The 24,878-nt window shown below is 36.0% G+C and overlaps 2 protein-coding genes across 7 annotated transcripts in view; one reads left to right on the plus strand and one right to left on the minus strand.

The window, feature by feature from the left end:
- Positions 1–3,945, plus strand: part of adcyap1r1a (adenylate cyclase activating polypeptide 1a (pituitary) receptor type I) — a 39,265-nt gene extending 35,320 nt beyond the window's left edge. For 3 of the 6 annotated variants that reach the window (XM_038281730.1, XM_038281729.1, XM_038281733.1), the window contains one exon: positions 1,579–3,945. In XM_038281730.1, coding sequence (XP_038137658.1) covers positions 1,579–1,803 — 225 coding nt within the window. In that variant the 3' untranslated portion in view covers positions 1,804–3,945. The remainder of the gene's footprint in view (positions 1–1,578) is intronic. The other 3 variants (XM_038281732.1, XM_038281731.1, XM_038281734.1) reach the window with 1 other exon arrangement.
- A 4,695-nt stretch (positions 3,946–8,640) lies between these two features.
- Positions 8,641–24,878, minus strand: part of LOC119781283 (pituitary adenylate cyclase-activating polypeptide type I receptor-like) — a 37,325-nt gene continuing 21,087 nt past the window's right edge. Inside the window, exons 8-13 of the mRNA XM_038281692.1 lie at positions 20,665–20,725; positions 20,504–20,573; positions 18,541–18,635; positions 15,838–15,967; positions 10,437–10,478; positions 8,641–10,358 (exon numbers count right to left, since the gene is read on the minus strand). Coding sequence (XP_038137620.1) covers positions 10,212–10,358; positions 10,437–10,478; positions 15,838–15,967; positions 18,541–18,635; positions 20,504–20,573; positions 20,665–20,725 — 545 coding nt within the window. The 3' untranslated portion in view covers positions 8,641–10,211. The remainder of the gene's footprint in view (positions 10,359–10,436; positions 10,479–15,837; positions 15,968–18,540; positions 18,636–20,503; positions 20,574–20,664; positions 20,726–24,878) is intronic.

Below are 24,878 nucleotides of genomic sequence, written 5' to 3' on the forward strand. Positions count from 1 at the left end.
ATTTAGTCAATATTATAATGTCAGTTTTGTGTTATTTGAATTACTAGTGTGAAATTATAATTTTCTTTAATGGGAGGGTATGTAAGACTAGTTGTTGGAAGAGCTGGAAAAGTTGGGAGTTTTTAACGTTTCATTTCAAATGCAAAATATATAAATTATATATATATATATATATATATATATATATATATATATATATATATATATATATATATATATATATATATATATATGTGTGTGTGTGTCTAATGTGTGGCCATGTCTTTAATACCTGGTGGGGACAATTTCCTAGGAATATGCTACATTTTGGGGACTCATAGGTACCTGTGGGGACCAACAACTGGTCCCCATAAGGAAAGTTTCTCTTCTTGGGGTGGGGGTTAGGTTTAGGACTAAGGTGTGAATTGAGTTTAGGTTAGGTTTAGGGATAGGTATGTGTCGGTAATGGTTTGGGTTAGGGCAAGGGTCATGGTTATGCCATATAAATTAGTGGGAAATGAATGGAAGTCAATGGAAGGTCCCCACAAGGATATTGTGACACAACATGTGTGTGTGTGTGTGTGTGTGTGTGTGTGTGTGTGTGTGTGTGTGTGTGTGTGTGTGTGTGTGTGTGTGTGTGTGTGTGTGTGTGTGTGTGTGTGTGTGTGTGTGTGTGTTTGTGTGTGTTATACTGTCAAAGAGAAGCCCCTGTACACTGAGAAGGTGAAAAGCCAGAGTAGTAACCACAAAACATGCTTAAACAGGGGCAACTGGACTTCCACGAAAATCATTCTTCTGTTTCAATTTTTCCCATTTTGTTGTTGCCATTACCTTGATGGCTGAAGATTTACACAGGCATCAATAGTAGTAACAGTAGTAACCAATATGTAATCGTCATGTAAGAGAATCTTATGGTAATGTTTGCATATAGTCTTAAAGGAGGTTTGCACCAAATCAGTTCTAATCTGTCAGGAAATGGGCCTAAAAGCAGAAAATAAACCACAGGTGCTGGACTAAGTACTAATATAGGACTAATAAACAGAACAAAGTAAAACATTAAAAGTATGCCTGATTACTGATAAACAGGCTGTTGCGGAACTGCAGTCATCTGTGCCCAAGCAGGAAACCTCTAAAATCTGCAGGTCCTTCATGGCCGATTTTGGGGACGCCTGATCAAAAAAGAGAGAAATAATTTCAGAAAGTCTTTAGACATATTGATTTTTTTACAGATAAGAAAAAGGGATGTTAGTACATAATTTCAGTTCTAACATATAAAACTTTCTTAAGTTTTTTTTATTGTATAGCAACTTGATATTTTATATAAAACTTAGTTTGTCACGTATTTTAAACAGAATAACTTTTAATGCACTTGCTGCAAAGTCGTCAGCTCCCTGGAAATAGAAAAACTGGAATAAATCATTTTAAAACCTTTTGTATGTAGTCTGTGTTACCATTAACATCTTAACCTTCCATCAAAAAAGCTAATTACTGCCTTTTAATAGATTTAGATCCTATTTTACCCTCAGTACTTTCCCAAAAACAGTGTACCTTTGTTGGAGCTGGTACAGCTTAAAGTACATTAAAAATGACCTTGTGAAGTTTCTCCCTGAAGGTGCAGTCAGAGATCAAGAGGAAATGGCGCAGTTGGACGGTGAACCGGTACTTTGCTGTGGACCTGAAGCAGCAGAGGCACCCTTCGTTAGCCAGCAGTGGGGTGAATGGCGGAACTCAGCTGTCGATCCTCAGCAAGAGCAGCTCGCAGATACGTATGTCCAGCCCACTGGCGGAGAACGCCAACATCAGCCTGCCGACCTGAACGTCTGATTGTCCAGAGTCAACTTCAAGGTGCCGTTCCACTTACAGTAGACCAACCAGAGCAGACCAAAGTGGCCCCTTGCAACCCTTATATTTTCTATTTTATAAAAATGAAAATGGTCAATGAAGATAAAAACCATTTTACTAGAGATTTTTATTTGGGTATATAAGAATTACAAATACTGGAGGTGGTATTTTTTTTTTATTATTGCAGCACCTTATCATTTTAGATAAATCTAATTCAATTCCAATTCCCTATAAGCAAGATACTCTTAGAAATACATACAGAGGGATTGTGCAAAAGAAATACACTAATTAAACGGTGATGCTTTAATGTTAAATGTTTGAGGGTCAAGTTTGATCTGTTTGTGTAACCTAAATGTGCTTCAAAGTGCCATACAGTTCGCCCGACTCGATATCACTACAGTCCAAAGTTAAAAGACAACCAAAAGCTCGCCTTGCTTGTAGAAAATGCTCAACGTTTATATGTACATGTTTCACCTTGAATTTAAACATGTTTCTACAATCAGCCGTAAGTACAGAGTATGTCAAAAATAGAAAATACACATATATATATATATAGCTTATGGGTTGTGTGTAAATAATTACTTTTAGTGTCTAGATTAGATCTCTTTAGCATAGCAGTGTTTGGTAAAAACCTTTTCAAATAAAAGGAACTGGAGCCCAAATCTGTAGACTCCATCGTGTATGCAGGGGAACCAGTAGATCATGCTCTCTCAATTTAAACTGTTTTCCTTTTTAAAAAGGAAAAAAGGAAAACATATAATATAAAAGATAAGAGATTAACTGCACAGTATCAATTACTGAATTTTGTACGACTTTTTGATTTGTTTTGTCCTCCCAAATGGATAATTCACATATGGGAGCGCTGGTCTTTTTGTCCTGTTTTGCATTTTGTATTCATGCAGATTTGTTCATTTCCTTAGCCTAATTTTTAACGGTACGAAATGATACTGTCTGCCACAGGACACTGTATGCTGGCCATGAATCATTTTATAGCTGCCAGGAGGATGTTGAAAACTGATGATGTCACTTAGGTTTGTACCATTTGCTTAACATCAACTCTAACATCAAAAATGTGATTATATGACTTCAATAGCTATACGTGCCGTCAGCATGCCACTTGGTTATTTGGGTTTGGCTGGAGCTCATAATCCTTTATATTTCATATCAATAACTTGGAATGGAGTGAATTACAATAGCTTCAGACAATAACGACACACAACTGAAAAGTGACATATGAGCATTTCAAAATCATTAATCTCAATTATTCATTTCAACAACATAGATATTCCTACATTTATGCTGGCTATTTACAGTACATTGGCGTGACATAATTTTTTGTATTATTTGAAAAGGAAGGAAGAAAATAGTTACAAATTCGAGATGCACCGATCCATTTTTTTCTGATACCTGGCCTGACCGTATCTGCTGATATCTGATATGATCTTATTCAGCTGTTTAACGAATGAGTATTAAATCTTGCCATGTGACTGAAGGCGTTAGCCTCGACATAAACATTTATAAAAAAAGGTAATTAACACAGATATGAATGTACTTTATATTGTTTATTGACAAATAAGTAGAAAAAAGAAAGAAATAACCGTTCTTTGTAAAGTGGATTGGATTGGATATCTGATATCCAATATCAATCACAGATAATCGATCCAGCTAATTAGTTAATCTCGGAGACAATATCTGATCCAGGTATCGGATCACTGCATCTCTAATAAAAACTGGCAAACGGAACAACGTGAGCCATTAAACTACTCAATGGGATCTGGTTTTCTTCACCATAGATTTCAAAATTAGAATTTGTTATCTGTGAACATGAACGGTTTAAAACAGTCTAATCTTCCCAAAAATGTTGTCATCTGCCATAATTTCATAAATGCTGTTTTTATTATGGGTGTTTATACTATGTGCACACCTGGTGAGCTTACGTCCATAGTACCATCTTTACACAGCTCCTTTTTAAATTTGATTAGACACCTCATACTCCGAAGTGCCTACTCATCCAAACAGCTGTCACTTTAAATATTACTAAACATAAAGTCGAATCAAGTCACTTTAGAATATACAGTGAGAATATACAGTGTAGTGTGTTTCTTTCTGAATAGAAAGATTTTTTTAAATTTGTTTGTTTTATAAATTTAATAATCCTAAAGCTATTTGAAGTGTTAAGCCCATTTCCTTATCAAATAATATTAAAATAAAGATATAGTTTTTCATGTCTGGTTATCAGAGCTGTTTTCATCGCTCCTGCTAATTCTAAATTTTTATTTCATCACCCAACCAATTGGCTTCAAATTAGAAACATAAATGTTGTCAGTGATCAAGATAGGCTTTAATTTCTCCGCTACTGACAATCGCATTTGAGTGTTACTTTGTATAATTTTTTGTGGTCAAACCATCTAAAAAGAAATTACTGTACAAATGGAAACGGAGTTCAGTATAAACTTGAAAGGATGTACATAAGAGTGGTTTTCCCTCATGTTTTTAATTTAAATTTAAATCTTTTTCTCATACAAGTAGATTGTTAGATAAATGTATCTTTGAATTCTAATTTATTATACTGTGAAACAGATATGGATGTATATTTATTTTCCATTGATCATGTGCAATGTAACCTATTGACTCGTGTAGTATACAGAGCTTTTCGTCTGTAACATAGATGTCTGATTTTATTACACTAACTAATGTGGACTTAGTCAAAGTGCTATAAAGATTGTGTCCATCTGAAAAATTGGGTCTAAAATGACTTAATAAAAAACAAGATGGTAGGAGTGTGTCAAAGTATTAAGAATAGGAACTTGACCACTGCTTGAATGGGGGGTGTGATAAAAGACAACTCTGCTGCTTATGTGTTTCTGTCACCAGCATTCTGAGTCTGAGCCTCAGAAAGAAACGACCATGTTTTAATGCTGATACTGTCTGTGAAAAAAAGACCATACCTGTGCTGTGCATTTGTGTACCACTAGATGGAAGCAAAACTTTATAATAGAAGAGAAGTATAAATGGAGGAGGTTTTTATTTATTATTGTGGGCTTTGTATTATGAATTTGCAGGAAAAATACGAGTAGAAAGAGGGAATCTCTATACTCAGCTACTATACTTGTATAATTAATGACACAAATGCTTGTTTACTGTTTTACATACATTACTAGACAAGCCATATAAACCGTATCCAAGCTTAATTTGAAATTGACATGTTTGTTATTGTATAAATACACATCTCAGTCTCTTAATTAAAACAAAATCGTTATTTAAGATAATTACGGCTATATTTAATATGATTCTTGGGCTTTTCAGTCAAGTTGGATACTTAATTTATCATACCATGAATATTGTTCTTTCTTTTAAATGTTGGCAACTTGTAAAAAAAAAAAAAAGAAAACAGAAAATAATCCTACACGTTATTATAAAGATAATACCAAACTGTCTTTGACATCATATTTTAACATTATATTTTAAGATCATTCAGGTGACATCTTGGCCATGTTCACCCTGCAGGCAAATGTGAAATATGATCTTTCGGCACAGACCTGACACATCTGATTTTTTTCATGTTAGTCCGAACCCCTTAAGTGTGCCACCCCATATGTGGTTTTCAACTGGTTTGACTGTTTTTAAAGCATATGGAGTCTGAACAGTCATATTGAATTTCTTCTTACTTCAAAATCATTATTTTGGCTTCCACTACACACCAAAACAGACCTGCATCACCTCTCTTCATCTTAATAATTGTCATAATAGAGAAACCAACATTTGTTATGACTTTTGTAAACAGAGCGCTCTTATGGGTCTGCAATCTGCACATGCGGGTGGCTTTGGGGTTATGAATAGTGTTGCGCCGATGCCATTTTTTGGCCCCGATACCTGGCTGTGCAGTATCGGCCGATACCATAATAATGTAAAATAATCGCCATCATGGCTTTGTCAAGCTGCTGCCTATCTTTATGAAGCAGGAAAAAATTTAATACAAAGTGAATCCAGTAGAACTTTTTATTGCCTACCAGGAGTGGGTGACAAAAGTTGAATAAACTTATGGTTATAAAAATGGTATCGGTGCCCTATTTGTTGGTACTCGCCGATACCTATACCACCATTTTAGGGCAGTATTGGGGCCCCGTCCGATACTGGTATCGGTATCGGTGCAACACTAGTTATGAATCCCTCAGACCAATGTCTGACGGTAGTCGCAATAAAACATAGTGTGACCTACCATGGAAGAACTAAACCTTACCGGGCCCATGGCCTATCAGTAAACAGCAGTCTATTTATGTTACATTTTAGCCCTGGTCAAGGTGAACTGTTGCCAAGCTGTACCAAGAAAGCACCATGTTTAAAAATTCAATAACAGAAACTAAATTGAGGAGTCAGCCAGCATAGATCCAAGTGACAATATCTTTGAGTTGTACATCGCTGATTGGGTTTAGAAAGGGGGATGTGATGACTTATGGTTTATATTGGCTTTAAGATTTAAAAGCATTAACAAAAAGGAAATCTTTTAGCTAAAGGGTTTAGTTAGTAATTCCAGCTTGAAACGTTGAATTAACACGAAAAATGTTATATTAACCTAGATGAGATGTGGTAGTATATATATTTATTGCTGGACAATACTTTAGTTTGAATTTCATAGCAATACTTTCTAACGTATAGATGCAGCTTGTAGCTATACTGGCCTAATTTACCTTTTTATAACTATAGCCAGACAAGACAATTGTTTTAGCTATAGTAGTCACTAGGTAATAGATAAGTGATTATATTTGAAGCAGTTTGGGTACAGTTTACAAGTTTTACAAAATTCCCTTTTTATTTCATAGATGACAATTTATCTTAGTGTAATGCAGAATGAATCATACTCACCTTTTTAGAAGAGTTAACATCAATCATCCACATCCCGACTAAAAATAAAGGCTTAATTTGGGGTGACTAAAAAGCCAGAGTTGTAAAAGTAAAATCACCATCAGCCGAGATCTCCTTTATAAAGACATTTTCAAAATAAGTAGGCCGTTTATTTAACAGAGCGGGTTGCTTAATTAATCTAATTAGCTTCAGTAATTGATTACCACCTGATTCTTACTGAAAGGATATGAACGACTGTAATTGCAGAATTGTCCAGACTCTTGTTTGAACTGTATTTTGTGATGCATCTGTGCGTACATGCAGTTTCTTCAACTGTTGTGGCTTGCTGAGCCAGTTTGGTTAAGTCATGTGTGTGTGAGTTCTACCGATTGTCAATGAATTTTTGAATGTAGTTATTGCTTCTCAGCTGCTCTTAGATGTTTCTTGCTATCACTTTGCTCTGGTGTACAAATGATGCCTTTTCTCTATCATAAATAGCGTATATTTTTGCCATACGGGTGGATTTCTTGACTAAAATCTACAATGTTTGTGACAGTGTTTTTGTAAAGTTGTTTATGGTCCAGTTTTTGGAGTGTATGTGAATGACTGGAAAAGAGATAGAATGTATTCTGTAAGCATGTAAACGTAATGCCAAGCATTCAAAAGAATAAAAACTTAGATGTTGAAAAGTAATGTACACATTTTCATCAACTTGTGTTCAACCTGTAATATTGAGTCATGTATAAGTGTTCTGATGTCCAACATCCACGTCTACTGGTGTTAACTAACTGCAAAATAAATTTGTGGTACGTTGTTGTACTTTCCAATGACTGACATTTTTTTTTTTTTTTTCAGTTTAGAGTGAAACTAAAAACGGCTTTTATAAATGAATCATTAAATGCATGATCTAAGGGACAAAACAATAGCTTAAACTCCATCCTCCATGTTTTTAAAATATTGGAGTGAGTATGCAGTCAAAAATATAACAGCTAACAATAAATGTAACGTATGAGATGTGGGTTTCTATTTTTTCATATTTGGACAGACCTAAAGAAAGCATGTTTTATGTTTATGAATGAAGGAATTACAAATACACAACTTTCTTTATTAGACTATGTAAACAGTATAGAATGATTTGATTTTTTAACAAATCCCAATATAAGGTGCTCTATAATACAGTTACTTTTAAAGTTGCCCTTTCTTGGTTTTTCACAACTGTGGTGAAACATCAGATCATTATTGGAATTTGTCTACTTTAATTAGTGACCTGTCGATTAGAGCCTAAATAACCTGACTTTAACACATTCTTGATTGTATAACTTATCAAAGGAAAAAGCTTAATTTCTGCAATTTTCTGAATCTGTGACGGGTGAGAAAATGAAATTTAGGGAAAGAGAGAGGGCTAAGAAGAAAAAAATTGGAGGTTGGAATTTTTTACAGTAATAGGCTGGTTTTTATTTCATTTTTTTCTGCATCAACAGAGATGTGCTCTAAAAATGCTGTAGGTCATCAATGACATAATTCATATTTTATCTGTGCCACAGTAAAATAACCTTTGTTGGGACAACAAATTTTTATATGCTATTATAATCGCCTCTGCTTGCTCCTAATATTCATGATGCTCATAACAGCTTTTAGTTAAAAAAAGATTTCAATCTCTACAAATTACATATTTAAGTTTTTGAAAGGGCAGCCCACACTGAACATTGATATGTGTCACATGCTGCATGTTGATCTGTAAACTTGGTTAATATATTGCAAATTCAAATAATACTTGGGTCAACCCTTAGCAAAAAGTAGTATACTTGAAGTAAATTCTATTAAGAATACTTAAGTATAAGTTTAGAAAGTATACCGAACAATGTACTTTTAGTGTACTTGAAGTATTACTAAAGTAATACTTTTTCGAACTAAATTGAGACATTTTTAAGTTTATGAAATATAGTATAGAATAAGTACTCTAAATGCACTGCCTGATTTTAAGTATGAAATTAGTGCACTTTTAGTATACTTGAATAAACTACTTTTTGCTAAGGGAAAAATTATACAGTGTTGCGTCAAATTACAATTATTTAGACTCATTCACCTTTATTCCTTGTTTTATGACACCTCATAGAAAATAATCCAATCTGATTAAAGTTAAAATGCACAAAGTGGACATTTTATCCGACATCTCTATGGATGTATGATAAACAAAAGTAAATGAAACAACACTGTTAACCAGCTACATCATTAAAACATGTTTTGCTGCAGAAACTGCTAACATTCATCAACCCATCCAGCACCACCAGCAGAAATAGGCTGTTATATTTGGCCCAGGATCCTACATTGATGATCCATGATTGATTGTAACATGAGTGCCAAGGCTGAAACAAGTAGTTCATTGAATCGATTTCCACACCTGCTCCCCACAAATAAATGCCACATTCTGTTGCTATTGCCGTAATATTAAAATCCAGCAAAGCAGCCTCAAGAAGAACAAACTGATTAACTTTGTTTCTGGAAATTCACTTTCATGTCATAATCAACAACATACATTTGTTCTTGTTTCGTATGCTCTTATGTTGGAGCAACAGGGTCTATTGTCAGTGAAGCTGTTTTCTGCATGTAACAGCAGGATATATCACTGAAACTACAAATAATTCCTGTCCATTTCAGTCCCCCCTGGTTCTCTTCAGGATTATATTCTTTCTTTGTTGCCCAAATGTTTAAAGCCTTGCTGTGTTCTTAACATATAAGCTAAAAACAAAGTGTTTTAACCTTAAATTATGAAAATAATTCAAAATAATTCCTCATTAAGGCATTTTGGATTCACTTATTTACCAGCTCATAGTGTTCATGCTGAGATCTGACCACAAACCATTTTTAAATGTCATCTCTGCAATATTTCACTGCATTGAGAGAGGGCCTTCACCTGAAAAAGTAGTGTCAGTAACTTTTACAGAATTAATGTTTTCAAAATAACCAGAAGCAATATAAAATCTTTAATAAGAAAATGTCTGATGCCTTCTGAAACTGGTTTCAAAACTAGCTCTATCAATATGACATATCCTTACAGATTTGCCCTACTGGAGGGTTTTATTTCAGCCTTAAATGAAAACACTTTACAGTTTCTGTCAGGGAAATTTGCATTTTCACATATTTCAAATATATGTTGCCTATATACATGTTAATTGAGTATTTTGTCCAGTCTACATTTTAAAAATGTATTACCTAAGAGGTCCAAACTATGAACACCAGCATATAAAATCCTTCTGAACCCATGGACAGCTCTGTATCAGTTATTATTTCCTGTTTTGCAGTGCTACAGTGGGGTCTGTAGAAGTTATGATTTATCAATATGATAGAGCACCCTGTGACCTAGACTGACCATATACAGCCTCTGCTTAGATGAAGCATTCAGAGGTTTTACCCATTTTACCCACCAGTTAAACTTGTGCTCTTATATCTCACAAAAGAGTTAAATTAAGGTCATAATGTTCAACAGAGTGGTTTCACCTTTTAATTGCTGCTTCAAAGGAAAAAAAATTCCTGTCTAAAAGCAAAGCTCATACAGCTGAGATGTTGGCACTAGAAGGAGGCAAACCCAAGCCTCCATGGGTTCGAATCATGATCTGAGTCATGCTTCTCTTGCCAGGAGTGAGGTGATTTGGATTGTGGCACCTCCAAAGCCATTTCCGGAGCTCTGCCTGGACCTGCAGCCAGAAGGGGGAGTGTGAAAAATCTTTGTGCAATTACAAACACTTCTGTTACAAAGCAGAAAAATGACATACCTCTCCATTCATGAAGCAGTAAAGAAGGGCCACAACAAACCCCTGCAACACAGAAGAAGTACCTTCAAAATTAATCATTATCAGTAAATCGTCATTCTATAGACACACTCATTTGAAAGATAAAAGTCAATATTCTATTGTGTTACTGGCATGTATTTGTATTCTACATCGAGATAAAAGCAAGAAACTACACAAAACAAATAACTAGTGTGGTACACTGCAATCAACAGTTTTAAAAAAAACATTATGCAAATGAAATTTCTGCAGGTATGTAAACAAATCTTGGCTGCAATTTTTGCAATCTAGAATAAGATGTATGCACATTTCTCATACCAACACATATGTCTGTCTATGAATAGCTGATAGGCTTTAGCACATTTTAACAATGCAAGTTACAGTACAATGAAAAGTCACTAGTGCAGACCAGGAGGCAGAGTTGTAGTTTAACACACATCTTTGGAGTTTCTCTACTATTATCCAGCCATTACTCCATTCAGACAGTGTCTTGCCCTTGACCAAAATTTTATAGATTAGAAAAGAATCGTAAAGGAGTAAATCATGATAAACTAATTGAATTTATATTGACTCCAATCAAGGAAAAAGTTAAAAATATTTAATGTGGTTTATTTATCACAAGGTCTCCTTTTTTCAAAGATCTGTTACATGAGTTAACGACTTGATTTATGTTGTCTTACAGAAACTTGGCTGCAGCAAGAGGATTATGTGAGCATAAATTAGGTAACTCACTCTGGTTATTTTTACATACCTAGATATTCTGGGCGACGAGGAGAAGTAGCAACATTCTTCAAAATTCAAAATTCAGTCTGACTTACTAATTAGTCCAAAGCCAGTTAATGGTTATATTCTTTTGAGCATTTAACACTCGGTTTCCGTCATCCAAATTGCAAAGCAACAAAACCTCTTCTGTGTCAAACTTTGTATCATCCACCAGGTCCTTTCTCTGAATTTTTAGATCAAATTTCAGAGTTCCTATCTGATTTACTGTTAAACACTGAGAAGGCCATTTTAAAGGGGGGGTTTTAACATCCATGCCCACATTGAAGGTGTTAGCTTAAATGCAGCCTTTAATGTTATCTTAGAGTCGATTGGTTTTGTTAAAAATGGGAAAAGTCACAGTATGGTATTGGAGGCCAAGAAATAGCAATATTTCCTCAAAATCTTGTCCTCTCTGTCCCTTTTTTGGTAACTTTCAAAATTATTTAAGGGGTCTCCTCTCCCAAAAGAACATTTCATTTCAGTAGATTCTTATCAGATAATGCAGATATGAAATTTTAAAAAATCTCTTTCCCCTCTTGGTATCATTGAACAACACTTCACAAACTGGCAATTTTGTTGATGGGCTTGCTATTTCCCTGTGTACTGCCTTAGACAATGCAGCACCTATAAAAAAAACATACTTTAAAAATAGAAATCTTGCTCCTATTTTGATAAAAAGCTGCGCACTTTAAGGAAAATGCAAGAAAACTGGAGAGGAAATGGCACTCTATATGCGCACAACAATCCTACCTAGTTTGGAAAAAGCATTTTCCTGCTGCATAAAATGACCCTTAGTAAAAGAAGAGCAGAATATTTTTCTTGATTATAGAAGAATATAAGAATATTCCTAGATTTATATTTTAATGTACTTGCCAAACTCGCCCAGAGCCATAGCTCTGTTGAACCCTCCAATCCCCCTGTTCTAAGTAGTAATGATTTATGGGATTCTTTATAAATAATATTGATCCTATTAAAAATAAGATAATTGGCACCCCTCTGAATGTGATTGGTTTATCTCTGGAAGGTGAGGCAGAACCTGAGGTAACCTTAAAATCCGAACCAGGTTTAGACTGATTTGATCCAGTTAAAGTATAACAGTTAGCAAGATTCAGTGTCCAACAAATAGGATCAGTCCATTTGCTGCACATGTGTAGAAAGCTCCAAGCAAATAACAGCAAATCATTTGAAAACAAATGGCAGGAAGAGCAGTGTTGCGAACTAAGCCCTTTTGTTGCTGTATTGTTGCTGTATGTGACTTTTTAGACTTCTCTAGAGGTTTTACTGCAAAAAAGCGCTTATCGCCAAATATAGTGATTTTTTTCTGTTACTGGAGACTTTGGCGACAACATATAAAAGCACTGCACTCTGCTCTCCAGAGCAAGTAGATTTTTTACCCCTCCTCCTGCTCTCCTCTCTCTTCTCTGCTGTAATGATTCATACAGCTATAATTTCATTTAAATGAAAAAATGGAAAACAGATAAGCAAATCATCGCTTATTTGTAGTGAAAAGTAGGACTGGGCTATTTACTTTTGCTGTCGATTTTTAAGGAAACACAGGAAGGAGCAATCAGCTAAGTTAGAATGGGCTTAGTGATTGGAGAATCTTTGATTCCTTTTGAGACGGCATTGAAAGGCAACTAAGAAAATTTGCCAAAATGAAAAAAAAAATGGACAAAAGAAAGGAAAACTGCAAGAAATTTGATAAGAAGAGAGAGACAAAAGGTAGAACAAATAATGTTTGTTTATTGCATTAAAATATATGTATCTGTATAATGGGTCTGTTTTATGTGTTGATCTCTCAATTTAGAGGGCCCCCTGCCTGTCTTTGCCTAGGGCCCCAAAGTTCCTAAATCCACCTCTGCCTTAAGGAAGTGTTCCCTTTAATTCCCTCCTCCATTTTAGGTGTGATTGATCTATCAATTTTACAGGGATATGTACCTCAGGCTTTTAAGGTAGCTTTTATTAAACCTTTACTTAAGAAACCATCTCTTGACTTATATCTAAATTTCATTTCTTATCTAAACTTCTTAAGAAAATAGTTGTTTAACAAGTGTGTGACCACTTAAAACATAATGAACTTTTAAAAGAGCTTCAGTCAGGTTTTAGAGCTCATCTTAGCTGAAACAACACTGGTAAAAGTCACAAATGATATTCCCATTGCTTCAGATAATACACTTGTATCAGAACTTGTCCTGTTAGATCTCAGTGCTGAATTTGATGCAGTTGATCTTTGCCATTTTGTAGGAATAAAGGGGTGCAGTACTATGCTGATTTAGATCTTATTTATCTGACATATTTCAGTTTATTCACCTTAAAGGTAAATCTTCCTCATGCTCCAGGGTTACCTGTTGAGTACCACAGGCATCAGTCCTAGGGCCAAATATCTTTACTACATATACTGTAAGCTCCTAATCGGTAGAATTATTAGACAGCATGGGATTCATTTCCATTGTTATGCTGATCATATTCAGCTATATTTCTCCATAAATGTTTTTCAGTATAGTGCAGTGTTTCTTTTTCATCCTCCTGTTAAAAGGGAGTTTTCCTCTCCACTGTCTCTACAGTACGTGCATGCTTGGTGAGAGGGATTTCTGTCTAGTCAATAAGTTGATGCAATCAGCTGGTTTTCCTTAGATAGAAAACTTTGAACCAGTCTGACTGTAAGATCTGGTTGAATAGTCTCTGTAAAGTTGATTCTAATTTCCATTTAAAGTTCTGTTTTTTATTGGCGGTTTGAATTATTTTTTGTCATTTCTTGGACTTGCATTCTGATTTCAATTTTCTGCAGTCAAGCGTAACGTCAGCGTATAGGGAGACGCATTGCATGGCTTCCTAAATTCATGAATGGCAACACATTGAATTAGCCTTTTTTTTCCCAACTTTTTTCAAAGTTCACATTTGGATAGAAACACAGCTACTGACAAATAATATATCAGAATATCCATGAATAACTGGTGGCAAGGTAAGAATTGAAAGTACTAGTCCAAGTAAGCCCAGATATTGGTGCCATTTAGACACAATTGAAATGGAATGAAAGTGAGGGGAAGGGCAAAGTTTCCTTAAATCAAAGGAAGAGATTGGTGAGAGAAACGGCTGATAGACGTAGGCTCGTTTAAGGAGGTAGGGGGTCCTAACTTTACCCCAAGCTATAGTACATGTTTTTTGGTTTCGTATTTAGCTAAATGAGCAATTTTCTTTTTGGGGAGCACTTTGAATTTTATAAAGATGTGATGGTCACATGGTCAGTAACCCCACACAACACAACTTTTTCATAAGTTTTTTTAAATCAGAGTACCATAAATATATTGGTTTGTTTTTGACAATTTTAAAGACATTAGTTCCAATTGTAGCGCGCACATTTGGTTAACTTTTGTTTATTTAATTTTGTCAAATGCTTAATATATTTTCTGCTTTCTTTTCTGGTGCTGTGGGCGTGCAATCAACTGGGGGAATGTGGCTGACATCATGGACTGATTGGGTGGTACCATCTAGAGTTCCACTATGGGGGAAGACCATGGACTCCACATTTTAAAATATGTTGCATAATTTCTTCTTCTTACTTTTGTGATTTGCTCATTTTGTTAATTTGTATATTGATTGTTATTTAAGTTTAATCCTTAAGCTAACTGTTTAGTTATTTTTTTTGTTAATTTGTTGTAGATGTTCTCTCTACCTCTTCCTCAGTGTGTCAGTCTGGTCTGATCAGCCAGTATTTAAGTCCCCTTTGTTTGCTGTGTGTCAGGTCAGTTTTTTGTTTGTTCAGTTAGTTTGAGGTTTCATATGTTTGAACTTAAAACTTTTTGCCCTTAGTTAATTTCTTCATTTGACCTCTTTTAAGGGCCCTGAATTTTTTGTTTGGATTATTGTTACTTTGGGGAAATAAAACCCAGTTTTTTTGACAATCACCACTGTGTCCTCATGCTTGGCTGGCTCGGTCCCTCACAAAAGAATTATATAAAAATATATATTTATTTTGCCATAATCATTGATACAAAAATATTCTGTATGTTCCAAGAACATATTATGCAGTAATATTTGCATAATTCCATGTAGGGTTGGGCAGCACAGCACACATTTTGTCCACATAAATCTGGTTAGGGTTAGATTCGGAAACAAGGTCACACCCAAAACCACTCATGTAATTTGTTGTCTATCTTTTACATTTCCTTAACCCCATCCTCTCTTGCCCTTACCTCTTTTCCTCATCCCTATTTATTCCATCACATGGAGGCACATTTAATTAATGCATCTGCTCTAAATTTTAGTTAAAGTTTAGTACGGGTAAAATTATTGAATAATTCTGGCTTCTCAACAGAGCAGAACCAAGATTTATTGAACGTAAAGTTATGGACTGCTCACTGAACCTCCTGGTGGCAAAATAAAAGACCCAGCCACTAGTTCAGCAGAGGAGTATGCACAGCTCCGATAGTTGATTAGGACAGAGCAGCTCTGAGCATTGAATGCTGTCCAGTGCTGCTTACTGCTTTAAGGTTGTTTTGTGAAATACTGCTGGATTTATTTTTTTAGATACACAATACCAGTAGTGATTGTTTCAACTGGGTGTTGCTCTTTAGTTTTCATTTGTCTCTTTAATTATGAGTGATATATGTCTTTATTCGTATACCTGAAAGGATCCCAGGCCCAGCTCGATGTACAGCCTGGCGGCCACTCCAGTGTTCTCAGGCAGGAAGGCAAATACAGTGTAGTGCATCCCAAACAGAGGAATGAGGAACAGGGTGGATTTAGCCAGCCGCCTGATGCAAAAACAAATGATGAACAGATTTTACAGCAGAAAAAAAAAAAAAAAAAAGGTTTACATGTTAAATGCAGTGAATCTGTATAGCACTTCTAGCCATACAGACCACTTAATCCTATAAACACCCAATCACATTTACAAATGCACAGACATTCATGTACCAATATGACAGATCAGTGGTTGGTTGGGGTTCAAGTCACCTAAAGTACCAATAAATGTAACAGCAGAAAGTTGGACTCAAATCCACAAATTTCATATTTAGCCACAGTTATCGTGTGTCTTAGCTTTAACATTTGTTCTAATCTGAAGTCTTTGTTATTTAAGGGTTTTTTTAGGTTTTCCTGGGGTAAAGTACATTTTATTTATCACAGTCTTTATATTAACCTTAACATCTTCTAAGAAAATTATATCGTGGTAATTACAATAACATCAGTTTGACTTCTAATAAGCTTCCTGTAGATCATGTTGTTTGAATCTGATTCTTTTACAAAGGCTGACTTTATCTTTAAGTCAGTGAAACAGCAGTCAGATGTTCTATTTAATGAGAAGCCAATAAAAAAGAGCTAAAGGTAAGCCTGAGCAGATGTGCCTGAATTCATAGATCAGATTACAAGTTGTTTTTTTTTATGGCTTACTAAAGAAACAAAATCTATTTGCTGTTGGCTATCTCACCAGTCCCTGAAAGCATTAAAGAGAAGATATTAAACGTGACTGCTCCAGGATTGTGTTATTCTGCTGTCAGCCTAGGGTTTCAGAGCTTTTTGTTTTCATGTCTCTGTTCCACCTCAAAAAGATAAGACAGAAACAGAGATTTTAAACATGCAAAAATTTCATTGAATAGGTGAAACATTTCTGTCTTATAGCGATCAAAGAGTCATCTATTTCTAGTATCTGGATGCTATTTATATTTGCTCTCTTTTGAGATGAATGCAGCTCAGCACAAATCTGCACTAGCTGAACTGCCAATACAGGGAAAACATTGATTTAGTAGAAGCAGGATTTATGGGTTGTACATTGTTTACAACATCCTCCAGATTAAACTGCAGAAAATAGCGCTTCATTTGTTAAAAATATTTTCACCTTGTCCCCTTCTTGTCATACTTTTTATGAATCAACACTAAAAGGTATTTGAATACTTCATGAAATAAAAAAAACCTGTTTCTTTATCTCTAATTTCTTTATCATAAATATATGCATATGTGCATATACTCTCACCGGCCACTTTATTAGGTACCCCATGCTAGTAACGGGTTGGACCCCCTTTTGCCTTCAGAACTGCCTCAATTCTTCGTGGCATAGATTCAACAAGGTGCTGGAAGCATTCCTCAGAGAGTTTGGTCCATATTGACATGATGGCATCACACAGTTGCCACAGATTTGTCGGCTGCACATCCATGATGCGAATCTCCCGTTCCACCACATCCCAAAGATGCTCTATTGGATTTAGATCTGGTGACTGTGGAGGCCATTTGAGTACAGTGAACTCATTGTCATGTTCAAGAAACCAGTCTGAGATTATTCCAGCTTTATGACATGGCGCATTATCCTGCTGAAAGTAGCCATCAGAAGTTGGGTACATTGTGGTCATAAAGGGATGGACATGGTCAGCAACAATACTCAGGTAGGCTGTGGTGTTGCAACAATGCTCAGTTGGTACCAAGGGGCCCAAAGAGTGCCAAGAAAATATACCCCACACCATGACACCACCACCACCAGCCTGAACTGTTGATACAAGGCAGGATGGATCCATGCTTTCATGTTGTAGACGCCAAATTCTGACCCTACCATCCGAATGTCGCAGCAGAAATCGAGACTCATCAGACCAGGCAACGTTTTTCCAATCTTCTATTGTCCAATTTCGATGAGCTTGTGCAAATTGTAGCCTCAGTTTCCTGTTCTTAGCTGAAAGGAGTGGCACCCGGTGTGGTCTTCTGCTGCTGTAGCCCATCTGCCTCAAAGTTCGACCTACTGTGCGTTCAGAGATGCTCTTCTGCCCACCTTGGTTGTAACGGGTGGTTATTTGAGTCACTGTTGCCCTTCTATCAGCTCGAACCAGTCTGGCCATTCTCCTCTGACCTCTGGAATCAACAAGGCATTTCCGCCCACAGAACTGCCGCTCACTGGATGTTTTTTCTTTTTCGGACCATTCTCTGTAAACCCTAGAGATGGTTGTGCGTGAAAATCCCAGTAGATCAGCAGTTTCTGAAATACTCAGACCAGCCCTTCTGGCACCAACAATCATGCCACGTTCAAAGTCACTCAAATCACCTTTCTTCCCCATACTAATGCTCGGCTTGAACTGCAGGAGATTGTCTTGACCATGTCTACATGCCTAAATGCACCGAGTTGTCACCATGTGATTGGCTGCTTAGAAATTAAGTGTTAACAAGCAGTTGGACAGGTGTACCTAATAAAGTGGCCGGTGAGTGTATTTATGTTCTGTTTTTTTTTTCTGGACTTATCCCTCTAGCCTGAATAATCCTGTTTTGAAAGATTTTTCTTTTATGTTGTGTTATTAGATTTTTTATTCAATTCTTTATTAACTTATCATGCTGGAATGTTGAGACTTACATGAAATGACCAGTATCACTGTTTCCTGCAGTGGTTGAAGATTTAAGCTTTTGGACCAGAATCCGGATAACATTTATGAAGATGACTATGTTGACCTGTCAGAAACATATGTACAAACCAATCAATATCAATAAGGTTTTAAACAAAAATTAAAAAATCTTTTAGTGTGAAGCTTCTTACCCACATCCATGTTTTTTTTTTATTATTATTTAAATGCACCTTAATTTCTGAGTTAAAGTTATGAGTTTGCTAACCGAAAACATACAACAGAAGATGAGCGAAGATGGTTCAAATTGTTGTGGATATTTAACCAGTAAAAATGTTTAGCAACTTTTCCCTTGACACCACCCCTGTATAGTTCAGATACCACCATTCTACCAGGGATGTTGTCTCTTGTAAACTGATTCCCTGTTGTACTGCTTAGGTTGGGGTCATTTCAGTTGAACAGATAACATTTAATAAAACACTAAACTGCTAAAAAAAAAATAAGAAGGGAACATTTAAATAACATCCTAGATCTGAATGATTGAAATGTTCCCTTTGAATACTTTGTTCTGTAAAAAGTTGAATGTGCTAAAAACAAAATCACTCAAAAATCATCAATGGAAATGAAATGTATTAACCAATGGAGGCCTGGATTTGGAGTCACACACTAAATTAAAGTAGAAAAACACACTACAGACTAATCCAAATTTGATGTAATGTCCTTAAAACTGGTCAAAATGAGGCTCAGTATTCTGTGTGGTCTCCACATTACTATAGGTAACATGCTCCTGATGAGGTGGGGGATGTCTCCTGGTGAGGTGGCGGATGTCTGCTGAGGGATCTTCTCCCAGACCTGGACTAAAGCATCCACAAACTCCTGAACAGTCTATGGTGCAATGTGACGTTGGTGGATGGATCGAGACATGATGTTCCAGATGTGCTTAATTGGATTCAGGTCTTAGGAAGGGGAGGGCCAGTCCATAGCTTCAATGCCTTCATCTTGCAGGAACTGCTGACACACTCCAGCCACATGAGGTCTAGCATTGTCCTGCATTAGGAGGAACCCAGGGCCAACCGTACCAACTTATGGTCTCACAAGGGGTCTGAGGATCTCATCTCGATACCTAATGGCCATTATGCTACCTCTGGCGAACACATGGAGGGTTGTGGGGCCCTCTAAAGAAATGCCACCCCACACCATTAATGACCCACTGCTAAACCAGTCATGTTGAATGATGTTGCAGGCAGCAGATTGCTCTCCACGGTGTCTCCAGACTCTGTCACGTCTGTCACATGTTCGCAGTGTGAACCTGCTTTTATCCATGAAGATCTCATACCATCCTCATGGAGTCGGTTTCTAACCGTTTGTACAGATGCAGGCACATTCTTGGACTCCTGGAGGTCATTAATATTGTGTGATTTATGTGTTCCCTTTATTTTTTTGAGCAGTGTATATACACATATACATGCAGCATATGTTTATTTATTTGGTCATTGTTTCCCACAATGTAGGAAAATTTAGCTACATGCAAATCTCTTTTCTTAAGGAAAATCTAAAGATGATATTTTGGCCATTGCCATGTAATATAAAAGGTTTGCTTCATGTTAGGTTCATTGTTAATATTTCCCTAATCTGTTTTAGACAGTTAACAATCTGTATTCGCAGATGAGTGTAATCCCACAGTCACGCTTTAGCTAATTTTAGGACTTTTGAACATTTCAAAACCAAGGCAGTTTAATACTAACCTACATTAATGGACTAATGGATTACTAACGAAAAATGGCTCTTACAAAAATTACCGATTGTAACTTCATAGAACCTCACTTGAAATGCCCCCCTTAAGAATAGTTTATTTAACAAGTAAAGCTTCAGAATAAAAGCATGCCTGAACCAGCATAGACAATTAACCAAACAAGTAAAGCAAATAAACTGTAATACTATAAAAAATACAATTAAATGTTCACAGCTCTTACTCACCAGCAGTGATGCTGTTATTGGTCCTTTAATGATCCACCAAATGCCAACATTGTCATTGTCATCCCAGCAGCTGCAATAAAAGGCAAACTGAATTCAGCTAAGTATGACTTGAGCTCCTTTAACATATCTAACATAAATTAGGAAGATAAAGTTTATGATACCCTCTGTCATCATAGAAGAATCTGGTCAGAACCCAAAGTATGAGGACCATGGATGGCAGTCCTAAAAATACAAGAGCACATGGATATGCATGTTAAATGAAATATGTATTGTTTCGTAGAAGTATGCAAAATTATGTTTACTCTTTATATGAAATTTATCACTGTGGTACCTAATAATAATGAAAACACATTTTATTTGTAAACTGTATGTTTACACCTTAAGTTCAGAACAAACATGCCTGTGTAAATTCTCAGACAATCGACTCATGGCACCCACAAAACAGGCATAAATTGGGAGGAAACCAGACTTTCGGACACCTTTCCAAGGGTCTTTGTCTATTTTGTTGACTCGCATCCGAGAAATTCGTAGCTGGAGCACTGATCTTTTTAAACAGCATGGAGGTTTATACTCCTAAGCACATTCAAAGTCAGATGCAAATCAAATAGCCATACCCTTGATCTCCTGGATTGTTGGAGCCTTTTGTTGTGTATGGGCTATATGATTGGTCTTTTAAATTATAATGGAAGTGCTGATGTAATCTTGTAGGAATTAGTTCCATGATTGATTTGTAAATGCTTGGAAGCTGAAACTGCAATCCTCCCCCTCTGTTCAGAGATGGTTTTTCTCCTTTCAAAAAGATAGCTTTCTTGTCCCCTCTCTCGAACCATATGTCCTCTGTGTCCAAAATCTTAAAAAAAACATTGGGCTTCAAAAGTGTGCCCTTTGTTCTTCAGGTCCTAGTGTACAGCTGAATCTTGCCCATAGTTACTGCCTCTTTTATGCTGCTCCAAGTGTTTGTTTAAATTTTTTTTTTGGGTTTCTCTAATATAGGAGGCTTTGGGTGTTCAGGTATATTTTGTTTTTACTAATAAATCCTTCCTAGTTTCTCTAAATTCCTGAAACATATTGAATTACAGTGTTTTTGCATCTCTTTTTTCTCCACTGTGTTGCAAGCAGTGCTGTTTTCCTGCTACAGTTGTTGTTTTAGCCAATTTAAAAAGCCAACTAGTTGGGATAACCACATGAATCAAGTGATTTCCTAAAGTGTTTGTGTTCATGTTTCCCTCTATAATTGAGAGAATATTGTCAGCCAGGTCTATCCATTCTATTGTCCTCAATGTGCACAGCACAGTCCAGAAAAGGGCAACTTGTCCAGTGATGACAGTGAGCTGGTTGTGTTCCCTTATATGCGCTAACTTTCACCTCCACCTCCTCCATATAGATATTGGCAACAGTGGGCAAAACTGGGAGCCCATGGAGAAAAAAAGGAATGTTTGGAATGTGCTTAGAAGGATGGACTTCCATGCTGCTCCAACTAAAGATTGCTTCGGTGCAAGCAAACAGAATTGACAAAGACGCCTGGCTAGGTGAAGAAATGTCTTCAAGAAACTGAGCAAAAGTCTAGTAGTCTTTAAAATTAAGCCTGTTTGTGGTTTAAGACAAACCTTAAGTCCTACAGGTTAGATCATCAAAGTAAGCTAAAAGCATCCATGTATATTTAAACATGTGAAAAACGATACTGGGCAAAAACATTTAACTCATAGGTTCTGCAAAAAGAAATAAAACAATTTTTGTCCTTTTATAAAAGTGGAAATAGTCTTTGGTTCTCTCAGATGGCCAAGAGGGGCAATCCAAGTCTGAGGAGCATCAGAGCAGGACACGAGGACGATAGGTGAGTAAGCGTTTGTTGCCATTCATAGGTTGTAGGTCTACTCGGATATACTCCCTTAATAGACATCCAAAGCAGTCATAAAACCAAGTGAAATGATGGAAGTAGAATGCAAAACTGGATGTAAACACAAATGCATCTTCATCTCAACTTTAACAGCTGATTTTAAAGCAGATATCTATTTTTTACATATATTCTACAAAACATAACTTTCTGTATTGGACAGACTTTGTTTACAAACTAGGAAAAAGTGGCATTGGTTAGTTATACCCATAAGTCTACATACTGTTGATTAAATGCTTTAATTCGTTAAATTGTGATTTTATAGTACTAACCAAAAAAAAGTAACATAATTATTAAATAGAAGGTAGAATATTAATTCTTTATTCAAGATATTTTAAAGATACAAAATCTGAAAAATGTGGCATATACTGCACCCTAGTTAAATGAAATCCACTGCAATCAATTGCTTTCAGAAGCCACATAAAAATAGACTCCAATGGTCATATATTTAAATATTAGCCTAAACCTAGCAGGTCTGTGAAGGTATCAGGGGTTTGTTGGAAACCATTAGTGAACCAACACCTTTATGATGACCAAAGAATACATGTTAGGGATGAAGTTCTGGAGTTGTTTGTTTAACTCTGAGGGAGCAGCTAAACTCCATAGATGAGGTTGTATGATCTGTATAGGTATTGGCAGTGCACTCCATTTGTCTTTGGGGAACACTAGCAACTTAAAAGCCATTGAAGAAGTCCTGTTTAAAGTATTGAACAAGCAATGCGGGAGATATAGGAAACACGTGGAATAGTAGGTCCTGGCCACAATGGTGGAGGGGTAAAGAGGTAAAGTTCCATTGTACAACTATAAACTGTACCAAGTCGCACAGTGCACAAGTTCAAACATACAGTGCACTGTATGTTTGAAACTTTTGATCTAAATATAGTTCAGAAATATGCCCCAAGGGCTCACTAAAACTAATAGAAGAGAACACTCTGAATGATTTATTTTCTAAGCCTTCACTGACATGGTTGAAGGAAATTCAATTAATCCCCAACACGGTTTGATGAACAGAGGCACAATGCATTTCTTCCCTATCTCCCGTCACAGCAGGTGAGTAGCTGTCCTAAACTCAAATCTTCATGTCTTGTAGACACTGGCTTGTTTATGAAATGCCATGGCATGGTGAATTTTCTAAACAATTTTACTAAAGCTGCTTACAAAACCTTCTTAGTTAGAGGCATTGTGTCACCCTGATTTCAAGAACCTGACTAACCTCTGATTAGACTGACACAGGGTATGCACAGTTCCAAGGGTCTGATTTCTCCTGCACTTAATCACACCTAGCCCCAGCTTCCAGTTAAATCCCTGATATGAATGCCCCAAAACCATGTAGGTGTTTATAAGCAGCTCTGGCTGAACATATTCGTACTTGTTACTTCTTACATTACAGGGACAAAATGTCCAGCTTCACATTGACCTTTTGCTTGCTGTAATTTCTGGTTTACTGTTTCTTTTCAATAAAAAGAAAAAAATGGCTTTTCTCAAATTCAGTCCTAGAATAATCTGTCAGTAGATGTCCACTCTGCTCAGTGGGGCCAAGTAATACTGTAACATTGGTGGCAGAACAAATGAGGCAAATGGGACTTGACATTTTGGGAACACTGGCTTGAAATAGCTAAATAGAACAAGGTATGAATACCTAATGGAGAGAATAGAATACAAGACAGTGGATGTTGTTTTGTTGGTGATTATATGCTAAAATCAGAAACCTCTTATGAATCAATAGGAAATGCTCAAAGAAACGGAAGAAAAATTTTAAACAAGAGGTGAAATTGTAGCTGCAATCAAAGCCACAGTGAGAGCATCCTGTCAGCAGGGAGACTGATTGTTGTCTCAAAATAGATTACCAGATAGAACTGTGTGCTAACTCAATTTAAAAAGCTGAACTTTCTTATTTATTTTTCGTATCTTAATAGTTGTATATTTATTTTATGTAGCACAAAAATATGTTTTTATCTTTTCAAAACACGAAAAGTACTTATCCAAACCATCCAAATAAACCTTAATGGTGCTAAAGAAAGAATTCAACATTCTCCTGGCTATGAAAATGTGATTCTCAAATGGCTCAAAAATTGCTCTTAAAATATCAACAAAAACAACTGAGCCAAGGATAAAGAATGGGTAAGAAACAACGCTGTTTTTTTATATGCCAGGTTTCTTGACATGAGCAAATTTTCACAAAAGAATGGCTATATTTAAAAAATAAAAATTTATGAGTGTCATCGTTACAGGTTTACAGTTTATTTTTTTAAATAGTAATAGAAAATAAAAAACGCATAATGAAATGTTAGTCTTTTAATTTAACCATAAAAAAAAGGTTTTACAAAACCTTTGCTATAAATAAATTGATAAAATATATAGGGTTGTGCACCTTGAGGAAATTTCCTATAGCTGAACTTCGGTAAAAAATGGTTGTCTTCATTGTAAAGATTGCTGACCTCTGACTTAAGCTGATCAAACATCAACTAGATAATTCTACAC

Source organism: Cyprinodon tularosa, unplaced genomic scaffold, assembly GCF_016077235.1.
Source record: "Cyprinodon tularosa strain WSP-4 unplaced genomic scaffold, ASM1607723v1 ctg174, whole genome shotgun sequence".
Taxonomy (NCBI): Eukaryota; Metazoa; Chordata; class Actinopteri; order Cyprinodontiformes; family Cyprinodontidae; genus Cyprinodon; species Cyprinodon tularosa.